We start from the raw sequence: 22,877 nt of genomic DNA on the forward strand, positions 1-22,877 counted from the left end.
ACATTAGGCCTTATTACATAAGTGCGATACTGTATTAGTTGCAAAAAAGATGTGGTAAGAGCCTCGGTGGCGCAGTAACCGTTTGACTGGACCGTACCGAAATCTACACGTCCAGGTTCGAACCCTGCCATGTATTGATGTAACTATGTCCTAGCCACTCCGACATATCCGAAAGAATGCAAAGACGTTCATATATTTAAGAAAATAATTTTATAACATTTCTTTAATTTTTAATAGGTTCATATTTTAGAAAAAAATCATTAAAAATGTTTGGCTTTTAAGTGAAGTTGTGTGCTGTATTATACAGTTTTAAAATGTTACGTCAATATAAGTTTAATTGTCAACACTAAGACGAGGCTCTAACTCTTAAAGTATTTTAAAAACAACTTTTCGAGAAAGTATGGATAAAATAGTTGCATATTTTGTCGTACTTCACAAATAATTAATAGTGTTAAATATTATAATATTTTAATATTTTATTTGTTAATCGTACACTAGAAATGAGAAAATGATTATTTAAAAACATACACATAATGAGTTTTTAATGAACTAAAGTTTTTATTTCTCTTCAGTGACTTGTTTAGAACACTTCCTTGCATTGTTGTTACCTTAGTACTTCATGTCCGTCTGTATCGAATTTTATACATACGTGTGTCTCCCTTGTTACTCACACGTCAACACATGCTGGACAGGGACATAGAATACCTAGTTTTTTCTCAAGCAGTCTCTCTATAAACATGCGTCAATACTAGCTCATAGATATGTGCAGCTGTCCCGTTCTAATACTACGTATATTAATAGGTTAGAGTGAACAAGGCATAGGGATCACAAAAACGTGGATTACACACATACAAGTTTCTGGATACGAGCCACACAGGGCAACGCCGGCCTAGACTCGCTGCTCAGTTCTTATGTCCTAGTACTTTCTAAGAACGTCTAATGCTGCGAAGAATTCTAACACACACGAGAGAGGTTGAGTCTTGAGGTATTTAAGTTGGTAGGTCGGATTAGAAATCAGTCATAGGTCCCCATAATACTTCCTTCAACGCTATATAGTTTTAAAAACTTAATTTTCAACTAATTGTGCTATTAAAAAACTACTAAACTAAAAATAGATTTTCTTAATTTTAATTTCTAATTTACAATTTACTAAAAATACTTAATAAACATTTTATAAAACAAGATTTAAAATAACTTCAATGATATTTCTTTTTTGATACACTATTCCACTAATTTAAACAAATATTATTTTAAAATAAATCAAAATAAATAAAAAAAAATATTTTTCAGATTATCCCATTAAAATATTTAAAAAAATAACAGACTAACTATTTTTTACGGAAAAAATACTTGCGTTTATGATGATTGTAATCGTTATAAATACATACATACATACAATTAATGATAAACATCTTATGCATACGGCCTGAATACATAACTATTATGTATTCAATGCAACATAAATGAACTTAGTAAATCGACAGTATTATATACATATCTGATGTTCAACATATCACATCACTATTGAAAACAACAGCATCTATCCACTTGAAGTGTCCAACACTCTAATAAATAATTAATCCCCAAACTATTCGAAAAGAAATTCTTTTGTATAAAAATACAATAATAATATCAACCTTATACCAATGCCACAAAGTATAATTTAGACTGTAGTACACAAGAACTAAAATTTCTATTTCATCCACAATAACTGTCATGTAACACATCACAAGTTTTAATGCAGGCGCTACAAATAAACAAACTGGGGGTCTATCACGAATATTTACGATACGCGTTTTCGTACCGTAACGACAAAATATTTAAAAAATTGTATGAGATTTAACGCTGTACTTTACGCCAGCGGGAAACATAGAGCCTCGGGGAGAACATTCCTGATTTTTTTTCTTAACGCCCTGGTAAAAATTTGTGCAGCGGACGTAAAGTGCACCAACAATGTTAATTTTTGAATATTTAGTCGACAACGTTACGAAGGCGCGTATCGCGAATATTCCTGCTAAGCCCTATGTACTGTAAATTTTGTTGATGACGTAAGGAATATTTTCTCACAAGATTCGTGCTAGGCCCCTGAATGGATAAAGTAATATAACAATTGAGGAGATATCTTTTCTTTTATTCCGGCTATTGTTGTCATTGTTTATAATACTTGAACAACAGAATACTTTCTATGTAGCAAATCAAGCGATGCGTTCTTTGAATAAACAAAGTACGAACATCTTATATATGTTTTTTTGGGCTGTATTGGTAATAATTGTATAAATACGAAATTAACATTCTTTGTATGGAATGTAATTACTAGTATAACAATTTAAAACATCCATCCATCCAACGATTCCTTTTTATTATGTTCATCATCATCAGCTCACTATACGTCATCACAGTGGGGTGCGGAGTCTACCCTAAGTTAAGGGTGATAAGGCCATAGTCAACCACGCTGGCCAAGTGCGGGTTGGTTGACTTCACACATATCTTTGAATTTCTTCTCAGATATGTGCAGGTTTCATCACGATGTTTTCCTTCACCTTAAGAACGTCAGATAAATGTACATATGTAAATCGGAAATCGAAAAACACATTGCTATATTGCGGGATTCGATCCCAGGACCTACAGATTGCAAGTCAACTGCTTAACCCCTGAGCTACCGACGCTCTTTATTTTATTCACTTTATTATATTAGTAAGAAATAATTTATAAATAGATGCTATTAAGTTGAAAGGACTTTGTTTATTTCTTTAAGTAAAATGGAATTAGGAGTTAACAAAATTAATAAAAGATATTTTAGTGTTGCAACTTAGTTCGCAAAAGAGCGACTATCGTCACAAGTTTAATTAAAGTTTAATGAGAGTTTAACAATCAATAGAAAAGAAAGCTTTTTATTTAATTACAAACCAAGAACAACATTGACTTCAGAACTGTACATAATAATCAAGGTTCTGTTGAAGTCAAACGCGTGAAATGAAAGGAAATTCTCATTTCCTTTCGTATCTACGTAAAGCAAAGCAGCTGAGAAGTGTGCTCGAATATATGCAAGTAAACGAAAGAATCGTATTTGCTCATCTTGTCGCGTTTTGCTCGTGCTAAGTATAGAACCAAGTTTGAAGTCAAACTTATTTTATATGCATTATTTATAGAAATTTATTTCCGAAGTCAAAGCTGATCGAAACTACAGATAAATAATATCCATAATATATAATAGCAAAGCTTTTTACAATTGATAGAATATCTTCTAACACGAACTGCTAAAGATAAAGTATGTCGTTTTAAGATCATTTTACGGTGGTTTTTTTTTTATTTAGAAATATTTCATAATATTTTAGAAGTAAAATAAAAGGTTAAAAAGATACTATTGAGTATTATGCAATTTGAATTTTAATTATAAAGAGGTAAGGACAAAAAATAATTAACAAGCAAGACAACGTTAGACGAAACTAAGTACCTTTTTTTAGTAATAAATTTTACGATCATCGAACCACTAAGGTCAACTGGTTGTCAAACAACAAACAACTTTTAAGCCACTTCTGATCGAGAAATCTGGTTTGGGCTTGCTTCCGATTACGTCATATTTTTGAGATATAAGTTTTAATCACAACAATAATTTTATAAACATATTTTACGACGTAAGAGAAATGAAACCTTTAAAACAAATTCGCATGCATCCTAGTAGAAGACTAAACAAAACAAAATATTACGTCATAAAAAAGATGGCCTTCGTAAATGAGGCATCAACACATCGTGAGAAGTAAGTATTAAAGTTGTAGATTAATAATATTAAAATGTTTTAATACAAATGTTTTCACAGTGCAAACTCACTAAAGACTGTTAGGAAGAAAATCCGATACTGTGCAGGTGTACTGGCGCAACACTAGCCTTACTAAAATGCCGACGTTTATGTCCCCTCACTATTAATTTTGATACCAATTTGTAATGAAAGCTCGCCATTCGCACCAAAGAATTCTAATTAATAATGTCTAAAAAGACAAACATAAAATCTTTCACTCACCATAGCTGACGCATCCTAAGAACAGCACCACGATAACCGGCAACATTCTGCGTAGCTTACTGCACTGTGTCACACCGTGTTACTCTCAGAGTTGAGACGTCGTCCTCTCTGCGTCGCTTCATTTGTAAAGGTGACGATACACTATCCACTATATTTTTATAACATACGTTTAATAAGCACTATATTCACAACACTATCACTTTAAAGCAGGAAATTTGTTGATATCTGAAACAAAAAAAAATAAGTCGATAGAATAACTTTTTTTCAATTATTTTAAATGTAACCAATATTTTTTTTAAACAGTTGATATGATATGCTACATCTGTATCTAATTTGAATAATATTTAGGTAAAATAATAGAAATCTATAATTTAAAAATGAATCGAAAATGTGTTGGTAAGCGCATAACTAAACAACGCCTGGACCAATTTGGCCAATTCTTTTTTTTTAAATGTTTGTTGAAGTACAAAAATGGTTTTTACTGTGGGAAAAATTGGAATAATTGCCGGGAACTAATTAAGTTTTTCTTCATTTCACGCGGACGGAGTCGCGGGCGACAGCCAGTTTCTTAATAAAATCAACATTGTTTGTTGATTTTACATTAGTTAATAATAAATGAGAAAAACATAACACCTTTTTTTATTATTTGTAGACCCCAGAATGTCGAATTAAATTCAATTAATTTGTGTTCCTATAAAATATCTAGTACATAAAGTAATATTATATATTACAGACAGTATATATCTTGGTATAATGTGGAACGCGAATATTTTAATAAAAGAATTGTTAGTGTCAAGTTAAAATCTAGTTTTCTACATTCATTAAATTCCACAATGTAGGTTGTATTCGATAGTCGAGACAAGATTTGTAGCATCGTATTTTTTTGGAAATATTTAAGTATTAATTTGTCTTAATCCAGATAAGTTTTTAATGTAATTTAAAGATAAAGTTTTTGCTTAAACATATTATTTCAAACAACGCGTTGATATCTTTTTTATTGTACGATTAAATTCTGTAACTCGATTTATTTGCATGAAAATTTTTGAACCGAACATTTTTTAGTTCCATAAATGGTCTCTGTTTTAATCTGTAAATCTTAATAATATTATAAATGCGAAAGTTCAGAAGGTTGGATGGGTGGATTTTTACTAGAAGGCATCACCGGAACAACTCAACGGATTTTGATAAAATTTGGAAAGATGTAGAACATATATCTGGAAGAACACATATACCTATGTTTAATTCCTAGCGAATGGAGTCGCAGCCAACAGACAACACATACACATATATGCATTCCCATTCACAATATAAACGTTGTCTTAGCAAAAGTACAAACTATTCCACAAAACTACGACTGTGTTAGTAATAAAATATCTGGAACGGCTTTCAATTATGTAGAACAATGAACTGACATACAAAAAAAAGTACGGGCGTGTCTAAATATTAATAATTATGTTTTATGTTATGGTTATATCAGTAAGTGGCCATTATATTTTTTATATGAAACATAATACTATATCTGAAACTTTATTTCGTTCAACAAAAAACTTTTAAGACATTTGGAACATGAACGGTGTAGCCACAGAATGGTATATCTAGCCATCATTTCAATCGAAAATAAAAAAAAGTTCTTGACAGACAGACAGACGGACAACAAAGTGATCCTATAAGGGTTCCGCTTTTTTCCTTTTCCGAGGTACATAACCCTAAAAATATATAAAAAAATTAAATCCTGAAGATAATTTATGACATAAGCTATCCCGATTGTACAATTTCAATTTAATTAATTACACAATTTCTAAAACACATACGATTATTAAAAATCTTACTAACAATATAAATGCGAATATTTAAATGAATGTATGGATGGATGGATGTTAAAAGTTATGTCCAAAACTGCTGCATGTATACAATTATTATAATTGAGCGTAGATGTACATATACCATAGTCTGGATCAACACATAGGCTACTTTTATTTTATACCGCGTGGAAGGAGTCGCGGTCCAGTCTAAAATAGTGTAGATAATGTTAGTATGTAACAAAAGGTTTTAAGTTCGAACGATTCATAGTTAAATTATTGCAGAATTGTAGTTACAATATAAATAATAAGACTATTTCTTCCACTTTCTCCCAAGTCCCAGTTTATAACGAACTCAGTATGGATGGTTGTATAGCATATACTCAAGACGGCGACGGCCCGTGAAAGTTAGAGGTTTACCGCAAACCGTCTACGCTCTAACGCTAACGTTAACTTCTGCGTTACATCGGACATTAATTCGCGAGATAATACTCAGCATGTCCGTTCAAAGAATGTCTGTAAAGAATTTGTGCGACCTAGTCCATGTATCGTTTACGTTTCGATTCGCCTCGTTTTCACTGAGCATTTTGGATAAAGCAAGTTTTTTTTTAAATTACGCAGAAGCATTCCTTACATGTTTTTCGAAATTTTACTCACGTCACCTTTACTATGGAATGAACAAGAAAAAAGTGAATGTTGAAAAAAAAATTCTTGCTGAAGCATCGATAAGTTAAAAATGTAATATTTTTTGTATAACTATGGTTATTGTAAAATTTTTAATTTTTAACTACTTATATTTATACTTACTGCCAGAGACAATTGTTAAATGGTCGCAAAGCTTGTCCCTTTGCATACGAAATCTGCTTTAAGTGACTGTTTAACTCTCAATGGACTCTGTTTTAGTTAGTTTTAATGGTTGATGTTATTCTTCCATACTCAGATACGGTAATTGGTCACTAAGTAGGAAACAAACAGTTATCGACTGCTTAAGTATTCATTAGGAGAGTTCGAGTGTTTCAGTAACTACTAATCGTCCAAGTAAGACGCTTTGTTAAAACAGCAATCGACAAAGTTCTAAATAAGTTGAGGGAAACTTGATTAAACAGTTAACTTGAATAGTTTCATGTAAAAACTATTTATTACTTACTCGCATAAAACTGTACCGCGCAAAAAGTTTAATGGAAAGTTTATTGCGTGCACAAATCACATATACTAAGTTACATTATGTATTTAATTCAAGTAGATAAGTAATTTTTAATAACATATTAAAGGCCGTGTAATTAAAAGCACCTATTTCTTTTTTTTTAATGCAGTTCCTTAATATAATAGAAATGTTCAGAGTAAAATTTTACGATTAAACGTTACGTCATATTAGAAGGCCATCGTATACAAAATTACATGTTTAAAAAGAATGATTTCTTCTTAAATTTATTAACAATATTTGTTGATCGGTCCATACTTCAACTAGACAATAGATCATTGTTTCTATTATTATACAAATAGGAAAAATCACTGGAATATATGAAGGCGTAATAAATAAACAATTAGAACAATATGTTAAGTAAACATAATCACGGTTGCTTTTACTAGTTAACAAAACAAACTTTTCATGCGTGCCTTTAACTTGTTTCTGAATAATTAAATAAATTCCTCGTTAACGCTTCTATAATTACAATAAAAGCTATTGTTATTTTTAGAAAGGCAAGGAAATTAAGCAAATACTTACTTCCAATTAAGATAACTTTTGAGTTTTACTAAAAATATTAACCCATCGGAGAACAAAATCAATTCAAAGGGGAATTTTATTTCAAAATCAAGATTAATAAAAGGTTTAAATATAATAATTCACTCACTGTTTTTAAAATCTCACACAGAGAAACAAGAAGGAACTCTTTTAGAGTTAAGCATGACATGTACGAGTACATCACTGTATTTCTATGTAATGTTACACTATGTACTTTAAATTATGTACAAAGCTTAAATAAATAAAAAAATCAAGTCATCTTAAGATTTTAAATATGGACATTGGATTATTTAAGAAAGTATTTATAATTGCCTAGTAATTAATTTAAAACTGACAGGTCCTTTTCTTAGCGATCAAGCCAATAAAGGCGACCATAACGAAACGGACATATCCCTGTTGGTATGTATATTATTATGTAATTAGCTTTTGTCCGCGACTGCGTCCGCGCATAATTAAAAAAAAATATATTTAGTAAGTAGCCAATGTGTTCTTACAGACTATTTTCTACGTCTGTGCCAAATTTCATCGAGATCTGTTGAGCCGTTGTATAGATACCTTCTAACAAACATCTATCCATTTAAAGTTTATATGTAAATTAACTCTATAAAAATCTTCCTTCACAGTACAATTGCAGTTGAAAAACCAGTGGCCTCTACCAAGGCTAATATATAAATGTGAAAACAAACTCGGTGTAAATACAACTCAACTAAGCGCGGTCCACTTGACCACGTCTCGGTAGACCGCGTAATGTCTACGCTTTGCGCCTTTCTCCGCTGTGACGGACCATAGATTAAAAATTCTATGCAGTGAAATTTTTACACGATAAATAATTCGACAGTTAAAATGTTATCCACGAAATTTCTTCGTGTATGTTGTTTATGTAAATATTTTTAACAGTCGACAAAATCATTATTATATGTTAAATACATATGGAACTTTTTATAAAAATAATATACTAATATACTTAACTGATGTTTTTTGGGTTTGTTTACCAAAGATTGTAGTTACGTGCATTTAAATTCATTATAAATGCCGCGTTCAGTAATTCCCTAATGTACAAATGAAATCTTCTCAGTACAAACTAGTACTACGTTTACACTAAGCTTCATTGTATAAACATTTTTAAAACGTAATAACTGTGTTCGCTCGTGTTATAACACAATATTGAATGCTTTGTAATTATATCATTTATAGTTACAGAGTTCTCGTGAACTCCTTTTATTTACATTGACGTCTGTGCGTGACGGTAGCAAAAAATGTAATGAGCGTTTCTTGCTTAATCTGTGAAGCTAGTGATGTCTATTATGTTTCCTATTTGTTTATATCGTTAAATTATTACATCAAGCATTTATACGTTTAATTATTAAAAAATGCAACCCTTTTTTCCGACTAATTGTTGAGTCGTAGTGACGACGACATCGATAAGTTTTAATGAACAAATAAATAATGACAAAGGTTTTTAGATAACTAAAAAGAAAATCGAAGTGAAACAGTGATTTGGCAAGCCTATATGAAACAACTAGCTATCGACCGCAACTCCATCAACGGGGAAGTAAATAAAAACTTAGTAGCCTATGCGTTCTTACTGACTACGTTCTATGTATATGCCAAGTTTCAGCAAATCTCGGTTAAGTGTTCTTGAAGATACCTAATAACAAAAATCCATCAATACATCTAAACATTCGTATTTCTTTCGTATTCGCATTCATTTTCAACAGTGGTAGAGCCCGCTTTAACATCTTCGCACGAATTGGCACGGCTCGCCCGGTGAAATACCACGACCACACAGAAGACAGGCGTGAAGTGGAAGCAATTCCGCGTTTCGTCTGATGAGCGTGCGTCCCGAAGGCCTAATTTAGTCCTCTTCCCCTTCCCACCCTTTTTCTTATAACGAAAGGATGGGAAGTGGAAGTGGACTTTCCGGATGAGAGGATGCATGGGAAGGGAAGATATTTTCTTTCTGTGCATCCTCTCCTCCGTCGATTAAAGGTAGGCAACGCATATGCAATTGCGTATGTCTATGGGCAACGGTCACTTCGCTATTTCAGCGATTTCAGGTGGCCGCTCGCTCGTTTGCCACCTTATGATACAAAAAAAAATCTTTTATTAGTAAAGATAAGATTGTTCTAGCCAACTGAACTTAACCACAACTTTTTGGACTTAACTCTTTTAATTAGGCAGTGACCTTTATCGGATTATTAGTTAATCGTTAATTTGTACTGGAATGGGAACACATATAAGTCGGTATGTACCTCTCGATGTGCTATCGGTGTTTCTTAGTTCACGCTCTAGTAATCACTCGCACGTCTCTTCATTACGGTGTAAAAGATATTTAATTACTTGTTTGTATATTTTCAACATTCCATTTTCTAAAGTGATTCTTTAAAAGATGATGTGAAATAATGAGTTAACTCGTATACGATTTCTATTTTTACTTTGATATTAAATTTCTGGTTTTAATTATTATTTTTTTTTTGATTTAAGATAGTTAAATGGAAACTTACATGTGAGATTTGGGTGACAATTTTTAAACGGGATACTTTGATTGCAATTTAATTGATTTTATTTGAATTTTCGCAATATTGCGCAATTTACTGCCTTAAAGAGTACGAACAATTCATCATATAACCTGTTTACAATTATCAAATTATTTTTAGGGTTCCGTACCTCGAAATGAACTTAAAAATATTCTTTTACTATATTTTTATACTTAAATATAATGTACAGTAAATTTCTATACATTTACGATATGAAATATTTATAAAATAAGAAGTTCATGTCACAGTAAACTTCTCATAAGAATTGCACAATTTTGTGGACGGTGTAACATTATGTAAGCGGCTGCAGGGAAATTCCGCCTTTGCCTTTTACACCGGATTTTAGAGAATCGAGAAACAGGTAATCAAGGTAAGAAAACAACTTTTATTTTCGCAATAAGATTATTGCAAATATTTTGTTATAATTTTATTTATCTGCCCGTGTTGGGACTTGGAATTTTAAGTAACATTGTATTGAAACTTACATATTTTACAATACCATTGCAATTAAGCAAGCATCAATAGCCTAATGGTTAAAAGAACAGATTTCCGATCATGATGTTGGGGGTTCGAATCCCGTTATTCGTCTATTGCCGTACACCATATCCCAGCATAAGCCTAGAGCTTACTTGGATTGGATTAGTAAAAGAACTATTATTAAAAAAAATCTGCTAATATTAAAAAAAATATTGCTTTTTTGTCACACTTTTTACTTGAAGTTCTTTTAAACAATGTCAGTAGTAGTGCAGTTTGGAATGTAATGGTTAAATCATTGTCACAAATACGAATTTTTACCAGAAGAATAACGCATGAGGGACCCGTATCTATGACACTGCATTCCTAAGCGTACATAAAACACTACTTAGGGATCCAATGAGATCGTACTTAAGACATGAATATTTATTATAAACGTGACTTTTAGAAAGTAAATAGTCTTACTTATATTATAAATCCAAATGTTTAGATGTGTACATGGATGTTTATTATATGGTATCTCCAGAACGGCTCAACGGATCTCAATGAATTTACGATGGATGTAGAACATACAATAAATACATAGGTTCTTTCAGACCAAGTTTTTTTTTAATTCTGATCGGACGGAATCGTGGTCGACCGCTAGCCCGCGACTCCGTCTGCGCGGAATGAAAGAAAACTATATTAGTAGCCTATGTGTTCTTCCAGACTATGTTCTTCATCTATGCTAAATTTCAGCGAGATCCGTTGAGTCATTCCGGAGATACCTTCAAACATACATCCATTCAAACATTCGCATTTATAATATTAGTAAGATGTCTCCTGCTAATGTCCAGTTGTTAAAATAAGGAGGAACAGACAGTTTAAATTCGATATTCATAATAAATATTTTTGAAGAAAAAGCTAAAAATAGGATAACAATAGGTAAAAGGTAATATTGTCTGTCTGGTAATGGATGTAGTAATGAGGATGGCAGTTAATATAATACCGGCTGCGTCAGAAACGCCGGCGCCGACTATTACACAACGTGCGTTAGAGAAAGTATGCAGAAAGCTGTATACGTAGACATTTTAATTCGTAATTCAACGTTCATTCATTAAGCAATAAAACACTGTAGAAAGTTTATCGATAGCTACACTTGACCGATGTACAACCCTGTCTTCGAACTCTGATGAATGGTTTATCAAATGCAAAATTCTATTTCTTTTTCAAAAAGATCTTATCTTTCAATCTTTAAAATGTGATAGTTATTATATAGATAGACAGTAATATTAGGTTTTTTAGATATTGCTAGGAAATACAAATTTCGGTTACAATTCAAATTTCGAACTTTTTAAAAATCTAAGAAACTTATCGGTGGTTTCCGAGAACATAATCTTTGCACAAAACATATCACTCTTGTTTATCTTTGGCAATTGGGAAATAATATGTTTTAAACGGTTGGTCTCAGAAACCCACGGTTAACTAACCGCTGAGTTCATTAGTTAACATAAGTTTATCAAGTACTTACTTTCACTTAATCCATAAATTTCGCTCATTCAATTGACTTATTACAGAACAATAAGTTAAGAGCTTATCCAAAAAAATTTAAATAGATTTCACAATATGTTTGTAACACTTCACAGTTTACGATTTCACTGGTCTTATGATTATTCACAGTTGCAAACGACAATTCGTAATTCTGATTCAAAATGGCGACGAAACCACCGACAATGTAGAGCTCGTTACAACGACTGACAGCGCGAGCGCAACTCACTTAATCTCCCACCACAAAAGTTAAACTATTGATTGATTAACAACTTTATTTTATACCAATAAGGTATAAATTGCATTATACATTTAAGGTTTCATCAACCGAATTAGCAGGTTGTTCTCGTATTGGGGAAAACACAGGTACTATTAGATTGTTTGGTGACAATCGTGACGCGACACTCAAATTGTTGCATACTAATTGTTTGAAATACGAACATGTATACATTTTATTAACTGTTAAAACATTTTTTACTATTTAAAATTGTACTTGAACATGATTCATACTAAAAGAATATGAAAAGAAATGGAATGTTTCGTAATTTGGTAATGAAAAAAGTGTAGTTACAAAACTTTATTGATTTTATAGTAAACAAAGTTTTAATTATATTAATGACAATATTGATTTATAGTTAAATAATAGAAACTGAAACGTCGACGTCGACGTTTATGTCCTCTCACTATTCATTCTGACACTGGACTTTGTTACGAAAGCACGTCATTTGCGCAAAATGATTCTAACTAATACTGTTTAAAACTACATTTTACACATAAATTATACATTTATAAATATAGAAATTAAAATTCAAACATCAAAAACAAACAAAGAATAAAACAGTAGGTAAAAACGAAGCATGATTTTCGACAACTTTTCTGGAACCTTATCAAATCATGAAAGAAATGGCCACGACGAATTCGTAACGTAGAATATAAGATACATTTCCCAAGGGAGGTCGGTAACACGTTTATCGTTAAGGTTAGGAAAAAAAATCACATTTTTAAAGCCTAAACCTTTATCGAGAGACAATAGAACTTTCCAGACGATCATTGCGAAAAAGTAATAAATCGCTTTGTATTATTCTGAACAAAATCTTTTTGACGACCCAAAAAACTGGCCACATTTAAAAATTAAATCTTAAAGTTCTTCAAGCATTTATAATTAAAGTTGAAACCAACTGGCCAGTTTATCAAAGAGCAGTCAATAAAATATTTATTATAAAAAGCAAATGACTGTCGAATAGAAACGATACATTAGTTAAGAATATAAATGAGATATTAGTGAATTGATTAAGGAAAGGCGACGCGTGCCGATGTCATGACGTGGTCGTTACGTAAGTCGTTGACCTAAGAATACGGAGGCATGTGAGGAATGACACAACAAAAAGTTAGCCCTAAACAATAGCTAGAAATCTAATAGAGATATGTTACTGAGGACAATTACACAATAAACAACAAATATTCTAGATTTAAGGCACGAATGATTTTGTAATAAGCCAATAATCTAAGCATAGGAAGTAGAGACATGAATGTATTTGCCGAATATCCTTTATTTTGATTATTTCTGATTGTATTTTAAACTCGTGGAATGCCATTAGGTTAGTTTCTTTCCCGGACCTTTTTAGTGCCAAGGAAAACATATTAGTAAAAACGATCATTGTCTAGTTAAAGCATAATAAGTAACGAGCAAGAGTCCAACTGAATACTTCAAATCAATATAACTCGTAATAAAATACCCCACGTGGTTTTTATGTTTTCATCATCAGATTTTTACTAATTAAACTAACTGTCGCCCGCGACTCCATCCGCGCGGAATTAAAAGACAAACTTTATAAGTAGTCTATGTGTTCTTTCAGACTATATTCTATATGTATGCTAATTTTCAACGAGTTCCATACAGCCGTTCTGGAGATACCTTCAAATAAACATTCATCCATCCATCCATATAAACTTAGATTGCTTTTATGTCTTACTTTCAATCAGAAATAATAAATCGATGTCGGCGTTTTAAAGATATTCTATTGCTTTAACCGCATTGACACATGTTTAAATCCGTTTAAAAGAGAAAGTTTTACGATGTCGTTTTTAAGTTGCGATTATAATAATTAAACAATGAGTGAGTTTCTATGTTAAGAAAATACTTTCGTTGCGTGGAAATCTACTGCGAACGAGTGTGTATCGAATGAATTTACCATAATAAACATGATGTTGCTTCTTAACCAAGTTAGAAGATTAGGATGCAGTTTTTACTAAAAACTCACTCACAAAATACTGTACAAAAAAACTTAATAACTTGTATGTGTTCTTCCAGAATATGTTCTACATCTTTGCCGAATTACAGCGAGATCCAGCCGTTGTGGAGATACCTTCTAAGAGATATTCATCCATCGAAACATTCGCATATTTAATATTAGTAAGATTAATTCACAGTTCTTTTCCTTAATTTGGTGTTGATTATGAGTTTTATTACTATTCCTTTATTTCTTAAATAAACTAATGTACATAAGCCAGTATGTCATACATAAGTAAATAAAAAATAAGCACTTATTAGTTGATTTACGTTAAGTTAAAAACGAGATTAAAATACCGTTACTTATAAATAGTAGATTTATTTTATAAGCTATATTCTCAACGGATTGCGGGATAGTTGAAGCATTATCATGATCGGATTGACATCAAATGAGCAAAGTCCTGACGGCCGGTTATAAATGTGCATGAACAATGCATGAGGACGTTCTCTTTGGTAACTAAGAGAACGCTCTCCTGAAAGTAGTTGAAGTTTTGTTCAATAAGAGAAAGAGAGAGAATTGATACTATATTAAAATTATAAATGCAAAAGTTTAGATGGATGGATGGATGTTTGTTAGAAGGTATCTATAGAACGACTCTACGGATCTCTATGAAATTTGGCAACGAAAGAACATAGTCTGGAAGAACATATGTAACCTACTTATAAAGTTTTTTTTTAACTGATACAAGCAAAGGATATGCAGTTACACTTTTGGAAATAACTGTTTTAGATACATCTTATATTTTTCGTGTTATTTACATGACATTAATTTAATTTCTTGGTTACTATTAACTTAGGAATATCTTATTTATTAGGCTGAGTTGTTTCTTTCGTGAATTTGTATGCAAAAATGGCTTGATTTTAACGGTCAAGATACGCTTTTTGAATACCTGATATTTGTAAAAATTCTTTAAAAATAAAATCATTCATAAATTCATCTTTCAAATACATTTTTACAGATAAAATCGTGACAATACTTCAAAGAATGTAACAAAGATTCGCTTCTTGAAATACGTTGTTAATTTTAAAAATATAAAAAGTATTTTAAAAGAGAAATAAACTAAAATCAATAAGAATCTAAAGACTTCTTCTTTTGTCTTGAAATATCAAAATTTCGCCAAATATGTAAGAAATCCTTCCTGACAATTGTATTTGAAAAATGATTTGTCGATTACAAACATACAAAGTTTGTCGCAAACCTACTTTAACCCCAACGAGGGATTTGGAGCTATCCTAAATTAAAGTTGACTAGGCCTTAATTACAAAGCATTCCATATTCAACCACAATGTTACTTCGTACTAATATTATAAAGGCGAACATTTATATGGGTTGATGGATGTTTTTTTCCAATGTATCTGCTGAACGGCTCAATTTATCTTTATGAAATTTGGCACAGATGTAAAACATAGTCTGGAAGAACACATAGGCTACTAATTAAGTTTTTTTTTAATCCGCGTAGACAGAGTTGTGGGCGGCAGATGGTATCCGATAATTTACAACCTAACCTAACAAAAGCTAGCGATTTTTCTAATATCTAACTCTTATCAAATCAAACTCATTGGATGAAGATTCAGACTATTGTGAGAGTCAAATTACAAGATCAATCATGATTACTAGATGTAGATAATTTCAATATAAATAGTACATAAATGGTAAAGTATGTCAATCTTACTAATATTATAAATGCGAATGTTTAGATGGATGTTTGTTTGAAGGTATCTACAGAACGGCTGAACGGATCTTGATGAAATTTGGCATACATACAGAAAAGAGTCTGGAAGAACACATGGGAAGCTAATTATATTTTTTTATTCCGCGCGGACAGAGTCGCCGGCAACAGATAGTGGTACATAAATGATAAAGTAAGTCAATATAGAAGATAAATAATTTTATCGACGCGATCTAATTTAAGATACTTTGAAAGTTAACAACCAGATTTTTTTTTCTATCAAAGAATTTACGCTTGTGTCTAAGCAAGTGAAACTCGACGTGATATTGGATTCTTTGGTACTTTTATCTAGTGACGCGGTCACGAATTCGTGACTCGTTATGTTTTAAAGAAAGAGAAAACAAGGTTATATACCAATACTTACGAATGTATTTAACGAATCGTTAAATATTTTATCATACGCTTATTAAGATTATAGTTTTCATCAGTATATTGCTCATAATCATGGCCTATAGCTGTCGCCTGCGACTTCGTCCCCGCGGAAAAATTTAACTTAACAAGTATGTGTGCCAAATTGCATCAAGTTTTGTGGAGACGTTTCCATATTACCTTCTAACAAACATCGATCCATATCGATCAAAACTTTCGCATTTACAATATTAGTAAGATATTTGAATTTAATATAATTTGAATCAGTACTTATAATAAATTAAATACGAAATAATTTTAAACGTACATGTATCAATACTTGTAAGTCGATAGTTTAAGGTCAAGGTCCATGAAATCATGATAATGGGAATTCATATGTAGATACTTCATGACTCATTTTTGAACCGACTTCAGAAGGAGGTTATCAATATGTCTGTATATTTTTTGTGTTATCACGCAACTGCGCTCCTGGTACTCCGATCTATTTTTTTTTAATTGAAATCGAAAGGTTTTGCTTGCACGTGGGACCCATTTTTGTATAATTTTGTATTATATTTGTTGACATTATTCTTTAGAAAGTTGTCAGTATTTGTAATATACTAATGGTAATTTTGTCTTAATAAAAATTATTATTATTATTATATGAAGTTGCACACTGGCAGCTGGTCAGCTGATATGTGTGCTAAATAATTTGGAGATATTCAGCTTGTCGATGTTGTTTTTAAAAGCGTTAATTGATGGAGCCATTGCAATGCTCTCTGGGAGTTTGTTCCATGCTGCATCCCTGTTCGATAAGAAATATTTCATAGTATTTTTCTTAGCTGAGTTTTCCCAAAGCTTCAGGGGATGCCCACGTAGATGTTCATTGTCATTCAGTGTATACATATCTTGGAGGCCTGGTACATCATAATAATGAGTAAGAATTTCGTATGTTTCAATTAACATGCCCCTTTGTCTGCGCTCTTCAAGTGTAGGAAGGCTAAGAGTTTTAAGACGCTGTTCATAGGGTAAGTTCAAAAATTTAAGAACTTTATTTACAAGTACAGGAATAGTAAAACTGGACTTTAAGAAGATATATCTTTTATGTATTAACTTTTTAAAGTAAATAAGAGTCATAAAGTATCCTACAGATAAAAAACGGACCTTTCTAGATCGATTGCGTATTCCAATAAAGGATTTGCTTTGGATTGCCTTCAATTTTTGCACGGATATTGTTTGACCTAACGCTCATACTAACAAAGGCAATGTTTAATATTCTATAAGCAAACAGCAAACTATGACTATGAGACTTCAGAGCCAGCATTGTATCAGAAATTATGGAAGCTCTACCAATAGAGTTTACTAAGTTAATTAGTACGAAAGATTTTATCTACCCTCCCTATCAATGCCTGGTTAAACGAAGAGTTGGAATTAATTTCTAACCGTGGGTTTCTTAGACCAAAATCCCTATATAAAACATATCGTCATCCCTGTCCTCGTCTGTGATTAAATAGAGATAACAATATGTTTTAAACGGAGATTTTGATGTCAGAAACCCACAGTAAATTTATTAATCAACCATATTTACTTTTTGTATTATCATCGAATTTACATTCCAAACATACCTGTATAATATAATATATAATATTGTTGTCCCTTTTATTCTTTTCCATATAAACAGAGATAATAGTTTTTGATTTTACGACGGTGTGAAGTCAAGTGACTCAATGCATCGGCGCCATGCTCCCGTATTTGGTTTTATTGCGATCAGTATTTTCATTGTGACTAATATAATGTTTACCCAAACTCAAAAACCTAAATTAACGTACAGCATGCTACTTTAGTTATAAGAACTTACAAGCAAAAGTTGGCACAGGTTTAGTAGTTAAATATTTCTGATTACAATTGTTGTGGATTTAAAAGGATGGCCTACACCCAACAATAAAACTTGTTTATTAGTATTGTATTCAAGTAAAGTTCCTTAAAAGCAACCTATATAATTCGGTAGTATAATATTTAAAATCTACTTAATTCTTTGATGCATGAAACGTTAATGTTATAGCGTTTCTAACTCCACTCTTAGCTATATCCTTCTCATCTGTCGGCATATGTTAGAGTGGCAAGAAATATGAATCAGTCACTGGAACGTAGAAGCGTAGGTGCATTGATGAGGTTCAAGGGTGTAATGACCTTGTGATCGTTTGCTTATATTTATTATGCATAATTTGTGATTTATTATGTATCTTAGTGTAGGCGTGTAACTCATGCTGTGGATAATTTGATATTAATTATAATCTAACAGTGAGTTAGCTATACGTTTAAATTACTTAAAGAACATTTTGACAGTGTCAGGCGCTAACATCTGTTGCACGAATGGCTCGGCTCGATCATGACCAAAGAAAAGACAGGCGTTTTGTGGAAGCAATTCCGCGTTTGGTCTTATGAGTGTGGTGATGGAGTCCTAATGTTAGTCCCCTTGCCCTTCCCACCCTTTTCTTTTAATGAAAAGGGGATTGACGAAGGAGTTGAGGCATAGAAAGGGAAAATATAGCTTTTTTTGCGTGCTTGTGAGAGGGGCTCCTATCGATAAAGGCAGGCACGCATCTGTAATTGCGAATGTCTATGGGCAGCGGTCGCTTCGCTATACTATAAAAGACTGTTCTTGTTCCTTTATCTCACTAATATGATTTGTGATAAATTGTGGAAGAATTTTACACTATTTAAAACTCAAGAACGGCTTTACCGATATGGCTGAAAATTGGTGAGGAGGTAGCTTAGAGCCAGGAGACGGAACTAGGATACTATTTATTCATTATTTTCGAATTTATGCCTCGAAAAGCTGCTTTTTATTTAATTTACTAATAATATAAATGCGAATGTTTAGATAGATGTGATGTGGATGGATGGATGGGTGGGCTAAACTAATTAAGCTTTTTTATATATCGCCGGCGACAGCTAGATTTTGATGAAATTAAAAATAAAAAGTTTCTGTCTAACTCTTGCTGGTTAGTCACTACAATACCAAAGTGTTCGTTAAATGTTTGTCTTTGAAAGTAAAATAAGTTAAAATGTAACTGTAATGGAAGTATTACATAGAGCATTCAGAAGAATGTCATTAAAACTTTGTTTACGTTCAGAATTGACGGAAGAATCGTGAAAGTTACTAAGTTATTCAACTTTGTGTGTTTGTGTTAAATGTTTAAAGTTAAAGGCAATGAAATTGAACACAATAAACGGTTTGGAAATTTCCGTAAAATACGACTTTTGTTTATTTATTTCTATATGATAAATTTGATTTGACAATTTTGGTATAATAAACTCGATTGTAGATGAAATATTTTTTTTTAAATAGAAATACTATGCTTAAACCAATATAAATTTTTGTTAAATTCATGGAAAACCAAAGAAGTAAAACATACTAAAAATTTATCATGTCCGTATTGGTATATAGTAAGTTGGTTTCATAATTTGGTTCCGTAAAAGATTTTAAAAATTAAAATCATGTTGCCGAATCTTTGTGTAGACAAGTATTTTCCTGAAGTCGTGCCGAAGCGTAGGGCAGAGGGTCCTAAGCTTTCCATTGGAGGTCGCAGTCTCACTTGAGGTTGGCTACTGAGGGGGCATTAGTGAGTAGGAATCTCATAACCCTGGCTTTCCCCCAAAAGGCAAGGTATCTTATAAAGATTTCTCTTCCGATACCAAAAAAAAACTACGGAACCAAAGTATAGTCACTCGTGCCTGCACAAGGCCGGTCACGTAAAACTCAAATACGCCATTTAAATACGTCACGTCACGTCGCCGTATTCGCGGTTATTTCTGTGTCGACAAACTCTTGTAATTAAGCATAAATTTAAGAATCATGTTATTATTGGTATTCTGAATATATTGTTCATGAGGAAGTGAATTCCGAATCAATCAATTTATATCGTACGTTTCGCATTCCTTATAAAGTTAAGTCACGTAAGACCTTTTTTAATGTTTGTTTAATGTGTTTTTATAAATATTTAAATTGCATCTATTATTTAAAAATTGATCTTCTTTTTACCCCGACCCTTTTCTTAGAAAAATTGTAGTAAATGTTAACTTAGGATGAGAGTATTTCTAGTAAGTGTAGGCACATCCAGAAACATGGAAGCCTAAATTGAATAAATGTTTTACTTCAAAACAAAACGTCGTAAAGTGAAAATCGTAGTAAAATAACCTGTAGTAAAGTAAAAAGTTCACCTAAATATTTCAACTGCTCTGATGTCGTCTTAAATTCACTTGAACTCACTTTCACCGTCAATAAACCCGTTCGATGTGAAATAAAATTCAATGGAATTACTAGAAAAAGTAAGACAAATCATTGATATGAATGTAAAAGTTGTGGTAAAAATATATACGCGCATATATCAATTTGTAAATTATTTAAAACTTGACATCCATAGACAAAGGTTGTTATACACCGCATGCTCAACAAACCGGTATCCATGTGTGTCTAGGCTTAGACTCTTATTCCACCAGGATGCCAGCTGTTAGCCGCAAGCCATATGCGGTATTTTGTTATTTTTATTATAAAATGGGACATTCGACTGTCTTTCAAATGACGATCGCGCGTCTCGTTGTGTAGTGGAAAATGGGTCTAACAATCTCAAAGGGTCATCTATCAAGCTGTCGTACCCCGTTCACGCATAAGTGCCTCCATTTGGCTAAACGCGTAAACAGGTGGGTGGTCGGGAGATGGACGATCAGGGAAACCTTGCTATTCCTAACTCTAGTGCAGTGTACACTGCATATGTACGGCGTCGAAGTTTAAAGTTCATATATAATATTGTATATCAAAGTTTAGATTAGGTTTGGAGAACCTGTTGTATTTTGTTACACCTTAACTTGATATTGCGACTGTACTTTCTGCTAAATATAGAGAGCTACAGAGGACGTTGTATAGGAGGAGTAATAAACATAAGGACTTGTGTTTGTGAATGATGTATGTGTATTGTGTGTGCGATTGTACAGATACTTATTTTGTCTTTACAAGAGAAATTCAAAGAAAACAGCTTGTTAGAATTTCTATTTGATTTGATGCGAAATTCTACAGACCTACATAATTTTATTTTCATGCACAAAGGTGTATTTTTATGTGAGAGTTTACAAAAATAACATTTGTATTGAATAAAATTAAAACTTAAATTACATTAACCTAGAATGTGAATCATTTCCTTGAGATAAGAAATTAATGAAGACACGGTAACCGTGTTTTCCGGATCGGAACTTGAGGCGCAAAATGGCTTTACAACCAGAAATATGTTCGTAATTTTTTTTTTACTTCCGACCTGTATACAACTGGTTTAACACCGGTCACACAAACGGACAGTATCATAAATAGGAGATACACTTTCGGACAAATCATAATATTATAAATATGAATGTCTAGATGGATGGATGTTTGTTTGAAGGTATCTCCGCAACGGCTCAACGGATCTCGCTGAAATTTGTCGTTGATGTAGAACATAGTCTTAAAGAACTTAACTTAAAGAACTCACTTAGGCTACTAATGAAGATTTTTTTTAACTCGCGCGAACGGAGTCGCGGGCGACAGCTAGTCATTTATACATCGATTCAAAGTAAATTATAGCTAACACCTTTCCTACCCTTCTCTGTTATTTACATTTCTTGATAGTTAAAAGCATACGTTTAATTATATTGACATTAATTACAAGGGTTTCATAGTAACAGAAGGGAAAGTGTCCTAAAGTTTCCGACTTCTGCGGAAACAGTCGGTAAATAAAGCACTTTAGCATGTTTACTTAGGAATACTAAACTTTTTTTTTATATCATAAGGTAGCAAACGAGCGAGCGGCCACCTGAAATCGCTGAAGTAGCGAAGTGACCGTTGCCCATAGACATACGCAATTGCATATGCGTTGCCTACCTTTAATCGACGGAGGAGAGGATGCACAGAAAGAAAATATTTTCCCTTTCCATGCATCCTCTCATCCGGAAAGTCCACTTCCACTTCCCATCCTTTCTTTATAAGAAAAGGGTGGGAAGGGAAAGAGGACTAAATTAGGCCTCCGGGACGCACACTCATCAGACGAAACGCGGAATTGCTTCCACTTCACGCCTGTTTTCTGTGTGGTGGTGGTATTTCACCGGGCGAACCTGGCCAACTCGTGCGAAGATATTGAAGCGGGTTCTACCACTCTTAACAACTAACAACTAACAACTTTAATTATTGTTATTTTTCTACAAGTATTTTAGTTGAACTTCGTAAATAGAAAATATTACAAAGTGTAGAGGTACTTGTAACATTCATTACAATTTAAAGTTTTTTTTTTTTGCATGATCTTGGTTGATCATGATGCATGCATCTTGTTGAAATTTGGCATAGATGTAAAACATTGCGTGAAAGAACACATAGGCTACTAATT

General features: G+C 32.4%; 1 protein-coding gene across 3 annotated transcripts in view; it reads right to left on the reverse strand.

The window, feature by feature from the left end:
• Nucleotides 1-22,877, reverse strand: part of Cad96Ca (tyrosine kinase receptor Cad96Ca) — a 41,135-nt gene that overhangs the window by 14,721 nt on the left and 3,537 nt on the right. For 2 of the 3 annotated variants that reach the window (XM_013316831.1, XM_013316813.1), the window contains exon 2: nt 4,019-4,243. In XM_013316831.1, coding sequence (XP_013172285.1) covers nt 4,019-4,064 — 46 coding nt within the window. In that variant the 5' untranslated portion in view covers nt 4,065-4,243. Of the gene's footprint in view, nt 1-4,018; nt 4,244-12,082; nt 12,291-22,877 lie in introns of those variants that run through there. The other variant, XM_013316821.1, reaches the window with a different exon arrangement.

This window comes from Papilio xuthus, unplaced genomic scaffold (assembly GCF_000836235.2).
Source record: "Papilio xuthus unplaced genomic scaffold, Pxut_1.1 DF829129.1, whole genome shotgun sequence".
NCBI classification, from domain to species: Eukaryota; Metazoa; Arthropoda; class Insecta; order Lepidoptera; family Papilionidae; genus Papilio; species Papilio xuthus.